General features: G+C 38.7%; 1 protein-coding gene across 2 annotated transcripts; it reads left to right on the forward strand.

The window, feature by feature from the left end:
* Positions 1 to 621: 621 nt before the first annotated feature.
* LOC137090390 (ecto-ADP-ribosyltransferase 5-like) lies at positions 622 to 9,756 on the forward strand. 2 transcript variants are annotated; one of them, XM_067454388.1, is made up of 3 exons: positions 622 to 677; positions 8,055 to 8,151; positions 8,227 to 9,756. In XM_067454388.1, exons 2-3 carry the CDS (start codon positions 8,095 to 8,097, stop codon positions 9,013 to 9,015), a joined length of 846 nt encoding a protein of 281 aa, XP_067310489.1. In that variant the 5' UTR covers positions 622 to 677; positions 8,055 to 8,094; the 3' UTR covers positions 9,016 to 9,756. The 2 variants fall into 2 exon arrangements, with proteins under 2 accessions (XP_067310489.1, XP_067310497.1); XM_067454396.1 differs by having other exon boundaries at positions 631 to 892.
* The last annotated feature ends 390 nt before the right edge of the window (positions 9,757 to 10,146 follow it).

Genomic DNA, 10,146 nt, shown 5'->3' on the forward strand with positions numbered 1-10,146 from the left:
TATCAGCATAACAGTGCCAATCAGACCACCAATCCTAATCCTATCAGCATAACAGTACCAATCAGACGAATAGATGCAAATGTGATCACTCTGACAATGTTGCTTATAGATCAGGAAGTGCATAAAGTCAAAAGACTGATTAGCTTGATCTCCCTAGAATGTAGTCAGTCTGTAACTCCAAACTGTAAAGCATTATGTACATAACAAACTGTTAGTATACTATTACATTGGAACCTTGATATAACAATTTATAAATTTGTAATCCCACACTACATACATTTAAACATTACTGAACACAAGTGAACAGTCAGCCAGTGCTGAGAATGAAGTGTTACTTCACAGTAACAGTCTAACAGTATTCAGGAACAGAAATGAATTCAATATAGATTCAATATAGATTGTTAAAACTAGCTACAAAAGTTATTCAGTAAAGATCAGTGGGTGTTATTTCTTTTCTTGTGTTCTTTGATGAACTTTAATGACAGACTAATGGAGGTGTAGTCACTTTAAGACCAAAAGCACAATGTTGAATTCCGATATAGACATGCATCCGATTTCACATGTCAACTGCTTACATCCGTTTAACACACACTTCCTCTTTATAATGCTATTCCTGTGTGTCGCGATTGATTCAGTCTTCATTCCTGTCATCTGCTCTCTTCCACACATCATCACAGGTATGAACTATAGAGCCTACTGTGTGCTATGACATGTGTATGATTAGTAGGTTTGTTCTAAAGTATTCTTGGAGGAGGAGGAGTGTGCAAATGTATAATGTTTATGATAAACAGCATAAAGCTTGATATTTACTCTCGTGTGATCAAATCTCATGCACATCTGGATCTGGACTAAAATATCCCCTTTCCTTTACCTCATGAACACGTAGCTAAAGGTAAGCAGGTCATTAAAAACAACTTACAATGTGACTGTATACCGATTCACAACACTTCCCAATCTTCCTCTCACCTTTAGAGTGTGTATCGGTGTGTGTGTGTGTGTGTGTGTGTGTGTGTGTGTGTGTGTGGGCGGGAGGGTGCATAGCGAGTTCACACCAAACTAAAGTTGTGCTTTCTTATTTGCGGCGCGCAACTGATCCGGCTGTATACCACAAACACAGCCTTTATATCTTTATATATTATTTTTTATTTAAATTTAAGAGTTGTTAGGCTATTGAACATGGCTTGTCATCATTACAATTATCTTGTATACACTCTTTCATAGATGACATGTTTAAAAGCACTATTATAAAATAAACAACGTTTTATTCAATTCCTTTATATTTATAGCCTTTAGATTTATATATTAAGTTGCTCACGCAACGCAAGTGGCATTACATGTAAACATATATTATAGTCAATGTTAAAAATCACACATTACAATAGACAAAAAAATCTTGTCTTTTATTTAGATTTTAAAGATTTTAAATCTTTCTCTCTTTTTTTCAAGAAATCCAGCAGGTTATAAAGAACTCCACCTCCAATAGCCTATATATATATATACAGGGGCGTGGGACTGGGGGGATGAGTAACCAGGGCCCGAGGCAGGGGGGGGCCTTAGAAGTCAGTTTTCTATACATACACATACATGGTACGGGGGCCCAGCAAGATGGTTTGTACCCAGGGCCCAAAATTTGGTGCTACACCCCTGTGTATATATATATATATATATATATATATATATATATATATATATATATATATATATATATATTTATATATATATAAATATACTCGGTGCGGAAACGATCTCTGCTCTGTACGCACCGCTGCTATAATAAATAAGTTTGTGACTCTCACTGTCAGAAATATGATGTCCGTTCCCCTGAGACCCGTTTGACTTCCCTCACAAAGATATTTATCATTCAGTACATTAACAATCAAGCGGTTCATGTAACACAATATTTGTAACGAATATTCGGACAATAACACAAGTTCCATCTGTGTGTGTGTGTGTGTGTGTGTGTGTGTGTGTGTGTGTGTGTGTGTTTGCAGTATTTTATTAAGGTTTTTCCAGGAGATACACTTACTTTCACTTTCACTTTATTTCATTAGTGAAAGTAGCGCCCTCTTGTGTCCTACACACACCAATAACGTCATATCTACACATCACTGATATGTTACATGTTTTAGGACTTTCTACTGAAATATGATGCTTCATAAGAGAAACGGAGGTTATTACATGAAAACATCATATTTTAAGGGTTATTTTAAATTAAATGCACATCCTTACTGTAAACATTGCTGTAAAAAACATGCCAAAATCTGACAGTAACATAATATATTCTATTAAAATGGCAGTATACCATAGAACAGTGGTTCTCAAACTTTTTACACCAAGTACCACCATAATGACCAACATTTAAAAACAGTAGCGTAGTAGGCCTACTATTTATATATATAACTATTTAGCTAAAGTTAAAAAACGAGGCAGTTTATTCCAAATAAGTATATTTATTATTGTTAAACTGTAAATGCACAGTTTGAACATCAACCAGTCTTTTAAGACCAGTCATAATGGTCTTAAAAGGTCATAAAAAGTCTTACATTTGACTTGGTGAAACCTGCAGATACCTCTGATTCAAAGTCCACCTTCAGCCCTGATTGTCAGTATAGGACAAATTATTAAAACATAAAGATACATATCTAGAAACAGTGCTTTAAGCGTGCTGTTTGTTATTAAGCTATATTAGTTTGCTTTCACTTTGAGAACTTACTCACACGTCCCAAACTTTTTTACTCAAGTCAGATATAGACATATGCATAATGTGTGTATTTGATCGTTCAAGAGTAGGCTAATAAGCCAAAAACACACAATACACTCGCGCGCGCGCGCTGACAGGCAGCAAACACACACAGCCTGACATCAGAGTTCGGAGTTTACATCACTGTTATTAACTCTTTTAGTGCAATCGGGTATATTATACTTTTATTTGGTCATTATAGAAGATGGTGAGAATGATTCGCCTTTGCTTTCACTATCGCGGAACTGCAAGAACGGTCAGCTGAAGAATAAAATCTGTTTTATGCGTCTGTGGGGTACGATCAGAAAGAGGCTTGTGCCAATAACACGAAAGCTGATTCGCTGCAATACAAGATCCATACTGGTGTAATTTGTAGTTGTAATAAAGCGAACAATAGTTGGACAGGCGAAAGACAGATCTACAGCACCACGGAACACGCGCTGCGAGAGAGCTTTTCATCATTTATCCACCTCCACCTCTTCCCATCACAGCCAATTCATATTTAATTCAGCGATTCCTCCGCGTTCCACTAGTAGGAGCCTGCGTACCACACTTTGAGAATCAATGCCATTGAAAATAATGTATTCTGGGGAATATTTGTTGTTTTCGAGAAAAAGCCTACAGTGATATACTGTGAGTTAGCAGCGCTCAAAGTCGACGCTCAGATGCTGTGTTCTCAATCACACCCTATACCCTCATACACTATCCCCTACATTAGTTCACTAATACAGTGAAAAGAAGTGGATCAACATGATGAGATAAATCAATGTATGGACAAGCATCATGTATTATTGCACAGCACATGAACACGTTTTTAAATTATATACACACTGTAAAGAAATATAGTTGGTTAAACTTAAAGTAAGTAACCTGGTTGCCTTAAAACTTTGAGTTTATTGAAATAAAACCTTTGAGTGGATACAATGAAGGAAGTTGGTTTAATGAACAGAAACTCAAAATATTATTGTATATGAATCACATGTGATACATCATGAAAACAGCACAATTTGGCTGCGTCATCACAAATAAAACACACACTTACTCATTTTCACAACCGCCACCTTCGGACACAGACACTCACTCCACACGCATTCGTTCCCAATCACCCGAATTAAGCACTCTTCAACCCTTCACTCCTCGTCTGGTCTTGCACCGATCAACACGTCCTTACCTGCCCTTCTTCATCTTCATCCTCCCCGTCATCATCATTGTGGTCACCGTCATCTTCCTCTGTCTTCTAAAGGAAAGTCTGTTATAATAATAATAATATATTTATTTTGTATAGCGCCTTTAAAAGTAGGTTTCTCAAAGCACTTTACAGACAGCATAAAAATAAAAAATAAAAACATAACAGCAAATGAATAAACACGATTTAAGTACAAGCAAATAAGCACATAAAATCAAGTTCATGTAAAAGCAATCCTAAAATAAAATGTTTTAAGAAGAGATTTAAAAGTCACCAATGAATTTGCTTCCCTGATATCGGCCGGGAGAGAATTCCAGAGCTTAGGAGCATAGACAGAAAATGCTCGGTCACCCCACGTATGAAGCCGTGTCTTCGGGACAACCAAAAGACCACTCTGAGAGGAGCGCAGATTGCGACGCGGTGTGTATGGGATTAATAAGTCAGTTAGATACTCAGGTGCCAGATTGTGCAGAGATTTATAAACCAGCATAAGGATTTTAAAATCAATACGGTACCTAACAGGTAGCCAGTGCATGGACTCCAAGACGGGAGTTATATGGTCCCTGGCTCTGACCCCAGACAGTACTCTAGCCGCTGAATTTTGGAGATATTGTAATTTATCCAGTGATGATTTAGATACCCCAGCTAGAAGACCGTTGCAGTAGTCAATCTGCGTAAAAACAAAAGAGTTAATCAACTTTTCAGCTACTGAAAAGGATAACATTGGACATAACCTAGCTATGTTTCTGAGGTGATAAAATGATGTCTTAACCGTATTCTGGATAAACGGCTCAAATGACAATGTGGCGTCAAATATGACACCCAAATTTTTTAATTTGGATTTAAGCTCCAGTGCAACGCCATCAACAGACAGAATAGGAGACCCAACCTTTCGCAGTTGATGTGGAGATCCAAGAAGCATGACTTCTGTTTTTGAGCCGTTTAGAGACAAAAAATTATTGGACATCCAACTCTGTATCTCTGAAATACAGTTAGAGAGATGCCCAACGTTCACTTGCTGACCCGGTCTTGTATGGATATAAATCTGTGTATCATCAGCATAAAAGTGATAGTTAAGGTTGAGAGATTGTAATAATTGACCAAGTGGAAAGATGTACATATTAAAGAGTAAAGGACCCAAGACTGACCCTTGTGGAACACCCGTATGAACAGAACCAACCTTGGACCTATAACCACCCATAAAAACAAATTGACTACGGTCAGTAAAATAGGACTTGAACCAGTCAAGAACAGTCTCTGACAAGCCAAATACATGTTCGAGGCGATTAAGTAGTAGGACATGGTCAATAGTGTCGAAGGCTGAACTAAGATCCAAGAGAATGAGAATGGACGTGGAGTCGGAGTCGGAGGTAATCAGTAAGTCATTAGCGACTTTCACCAACGCAGTCTCAGTGCTGTGCAATTTACGGAATCCTGATTGGTGCGGCTCAAATAGTTTATTTTCAATTAAGTGTTTGTTTAATTGAGCTGCAACCACACCCTCCAAGATTTTAGACAGAAATGATAGATTTGAGATTGGACGATAATTTGACAGATTTTTCACCTCAGAATTTTGCTTTTTTATAACGGGAGTAACCGCAGCAGTTTTAAGTGCTGCTGGCACCTCCCCAGTTGACAAAGAGTCATTTATTAAAGCAAGAACTGAGGGACATAATGCACCAAAACAGGATTTAAACAGGCTACCAGGCACGGGATCAAGTATACAAGTGGTAGCTTTCATACCAGAAACCTGGTTGCAGAGCATTTCAGGTTGTAATAAAGTAAATTTGGATAAAGGAATGCTAGAGAACCTAGGAGTGTTTACTGCTAGATCTGCCGACTGCAAAGAATGGATATTTGTGCGAATATTATACATTTTTTCACTAAAAGATTTGAGAAACTCATTACACAGCCCGTCAGATAAAGTCAGAGAACTGACCCCATCTGCTTTGAGCAGACTGTTAATTGTATGAAAGAGCTTCCTGGGAATGCTTTGATTATTATCCATATTACGCCATTTTCGCTCTAATTTCCGACACATAGCCTTCTGTCTACGCAAGTCACCATTATACCAGGGGGCTGACTGTGCAAATGAAACATTGTGTGTTTTTATGGGTGCAAAGATGTCCAAGTTGACTGTAAGGACATTATTGAATGCTGAAATGTTATCGTTAAGAGGAGCAGATGACATCCCAACTAAAGAAGAAACAATCGAGTTTGCAAAAGTAGCATGATCAATAGATTGCCATTTACGGAAAGAAATAATTCGTGAAGTCTCTCTACTAGAATGAAATGTCTCAATATTAAAAAAGATAGCTAGATGATCAGAGAGTCCAGCATCCACAACAGAGAGATTAGAAACAGATGAGTCATTTGCAATAATTAAATCTAACGTGTGTCCTTTACAGTGAGTGGGGACATTTACAAACTGAGAAACATTAAAACAGTCCAAGAGTGATAGAAAATCCTTGGCCAAGAGACAATTTTTCTGATCAACATGCAAGTTAAAGTCACCCAGAATCAGAATTCTCTTAAATCTGACGGACAATATAGAAAGAAGATCAGCAAACTCAGACAGAAAGTCCTTAGTCAGTTTAGGAGGTCGATGGATGGTGACCATGGCAGAATGGAGAGCAGAGTGAGGATCAGACACATTTAAAACTAGGATGACGAGGAAGAAATGCAGCTTCGTCCTGTGCTCCGATGAATATACCGCTTGGGCCGCAATAATCCAGCCCTGTCACAGCGGTCGTAGGAGTCCCCCGACAGATAGTAATTCCGCTTCAGGGATAAGAGCTGGCGAGAGGTGTACTGTAAGGCCATGTTCATTAAAGCCTCGTCTGCACCAGCTCCCAATGAGCCTATCTGTGAGTCCACAGAGCCGATAGAAAGCAACCAGGCCAACACCAAGAAAAACTTCCCGGCAAACATGAAAGCACGCTGCATCACTACGGAGAGAGAGGAGCGGCAGCCAGAACGCGCCAGCGTACCCTACTCACCCCCAGCGGCCAATAACCGCATGACGCGCATGAGACTGCACTCCATTGAGTTATCAATGAGTTCTCTGTCTCAGTGTCAAGATTCCTGTAACGAACTGCTCTGAGACAGAAGGCTGGGTTGAAGATCCAAACGCAGTATATATTGAAGGGTAATCCAAAGTCGTAATCCATAAAACATGCAAAAGGTCATACACAGGCAAGCAGTCCGAAAAGGCAAACAAAACAGAAGGAACAGGCAAAAGGGTAATCCACGGAGAAGGCAAGAAATCAAAGACCAAGATACACGAAACCAGAGAAACGCTCAGAAATGCGGTTGTGACACTAAACAAGACTTCACCCTGAATGACTGCGATAACCAGGCTTATATAGGCAGAGGTAATGAGGTGATGAGACACAGGTGTAAACAGTGAGTGCTAATGAGTCCGGGGAAAGGATTATGGGTAATGTAGTTTGTGATGGAGTGACAGTCCGTGGTGGAGTGCCCTCTGGTGGTGATCACGGGCACTCACACTGGTGAATTGTGACAATCTTCATTGTTCATCTTCCTCTGTCTTCTAAAGGAAAGTCTGTTATCATCTATCATCATCTGTCTCCGTGTCAAGATTCCCCTTTGAGCTCAACCTGTGTCCGTTAGCTCTGTTTAACAAACACTGCACTAACCCTCTGTGTCCTCGTCTGTGTCTGACACTCATATGCTTACAAAATCCTTTAATAATATTTCAATAAAGGTTGTCGATTCTCAAAAATGTTCGTTATATTAACTCAAATTTTTAATTTAAATGAACTCGGTCAAAAGATTGGACACATTACTATTTTTTATGTTTTTGTCCCATGCTCACAAAGCTAGCATTTTTTTGATCAACATTACAGACAAAAATTATTAGATGTTGAAACAATGGTTTTCTATTTTAATATGCTTTAAAATCGAATGTGTCAATGTAAAGCTGAATTTTCATCAGCCATTCCTCCAGGCTTCAGTGTCACATGATCCTTCAGAAATCCTTCTAATATGAGGATTTATTATCAACGTTGGAAACTGCTGTGCTGTGCCTTTTTTCAGGATTCTTGGATGAATAAATGAATTAATGAATGCCTGGTTGTGTTTCTTGTTGTCTGCACTTCACAATAGATTCACTAGATCTTCAGGATCATCTGAGGGATTCGACTGAATGAAGATGCTGCTGATCATTGGAGCTCTTCTGCTCATTTCAGCTGCTCTGGGACAGGTGAGCTTGTGTTCTCGTATGAATATTACATGTATGAATACTGATGACTGATCATTATGATTGCTGTCGCTGCAGGATCACAGAACTGCTGCTAATGAAAGAGAGATATTTCCACTGGATAAGGAAGAGAATTCAGTTGATGATCAATATGACGGCTGTACAAAGGAAATGGAGCGTCGAGTGCAGACAGAATTTCTGAAGAAGGAAATGTCTAACAATCATATATTTGCAGAAGTTTGGAAATATGCTGAAGAGTCTCACATATCACCAGGAGATAATTTGTTAAAGAATCATTCAGTTGCCATTTATGTGTACACTCAGACACTTTTTAATCTCTATCAGAAATTCAATGATGCTGTTCGTACTGGTAAACAAAAATATAAAGATGGGACATATGAATGGTATTCACTTCACTTTTGGTTAACAGAAGCGATACAGATTCTGAAGAAAACACAAACTAGCTGCTTCGATACTTACCGTGGTACTAAAGATCAATATGATCAGAATGTTAAGGGCAAAGAAGTTCGTTTTGGCCAGTTTGCTTCATCCTCTTTTGATCGTAAAGTAGCAAAAGGTTTTGGAAAACAATCTTGTTTTGAAATCAGAACTTGTGAAGGTGCTGATCTGACAAAATACTCTAAGTTTCCTCATGAAAATGAGATATTGATTCCTCCATATGAGACGTTTAAAGTCATTGATGTGAAGACCAGAGCTGAGCAGACAGATCTCTGGTGTGAAACTGTGTTCACTTTGAAAAGCTATAAGAAAACAAGCTTCCTGAACTGTGCAAACAGTGGAAACCAAGTGGCTTTTTTTAACGTTTTATTCATTTTGACAGTTTTTTGCAGTGTGGTTAGCTACTAACCAGATAAAGACTGCATGTGTCTTGTTAAACATTAAACCGATTGTCATGTTTTATTGAATCAAATATTCATGCGCTGGTCAGCAGTGGGAAAAGTCAAAGCTGATGATTATTATAATGGAGAACTGAGATTTAAATCTCTACTGAATATGCAAATAATACAAATATGTTAAATCATTTAAATTAAATTGCATCTTCATATTAAGTACATACTTATGTTTTACTCTATATAACCAAATTCAAAAATGTGCAGTAACGTTTGTGATTTGGGAAGGTTAGGGATAACCTGAACACATTCAGCACAAAACTCAAGATCAAGAAAGTGTGTGAAACGCAATGACGTTTGGGATACGCAGCAATCAGGTTTACAAGATATCACACATCTTAATATGATTTATTTGCTGATCTTCTCTAATAAACTGATGAAATAAATGTCATATTTGTGTGAAGTCATCGATATATGGATCCGCCCAGGGGTGCGTTTCCCAAAAGCATTGTTAGCCAACTATGGTTGCAACTTCCATCGTTACAACGAGTCTGTGTGTCCTGAACATTCGCCAACAGCATCACAAACTTAAATATTTCCACCGTGCTTGACCCTTTTCACATTAGCACTTTAGTCCACACAGGCACATTCACGGGTCATGAAACCTCGCTGCTGAAGCGGTGTTTTTCACACCTTCGATTTGAAAAGGCTTCCAAAAAGAGGCGTGGTCGACTGCGGAAAGGGGGATGGGTATTGTGTGGAAAGAGGGAGTGGTTTGCATAAATAGGGGAGTGTCATTAGGCACATTAAAATGAGCTAATTTGAAAACCAGCAATGCACACACACAGCTGACATGGATAGCGATACGGACAGCAGCAGTTCCAGCGGTTCTGAGACATGTTCTTGGTTCACACGTTGGCATTGTCTACAACAGAGAGATGAGATGAAGGATGAGTTCAGCGAATGAGAGAGCTCTGAGATCAGAAGTGGCGTCCAGCAGGAAGAACAGAACGCTCTTAATGTCATTCAGCTCTTCAGATCAGCATAATTCAGTCAGAAATTAATAGAAATGTTATTCTGTGTGACAAAATTAGGGATGCAGCAATACCGTTAGTCCACGGTTCAATACACACCTCGGTTTTTAACC

The sequence above is a fragment of the Pseudorasbora parva genome, chromosome 2 (assembly GCF_024679245.1).
Source record: "Pseudorasbora parva isolate DD20220531a chromosome 2, ASM2467924v1, whole genome shotgun sequence".
Taxonomy (NCBI): domain Eukaryota; kingdom Metazoa; phylum Chordata; class Actinopteri; order Cypriniformes; family Gobionidae; genus Pseudorasbora; species Pseudorasbora parva.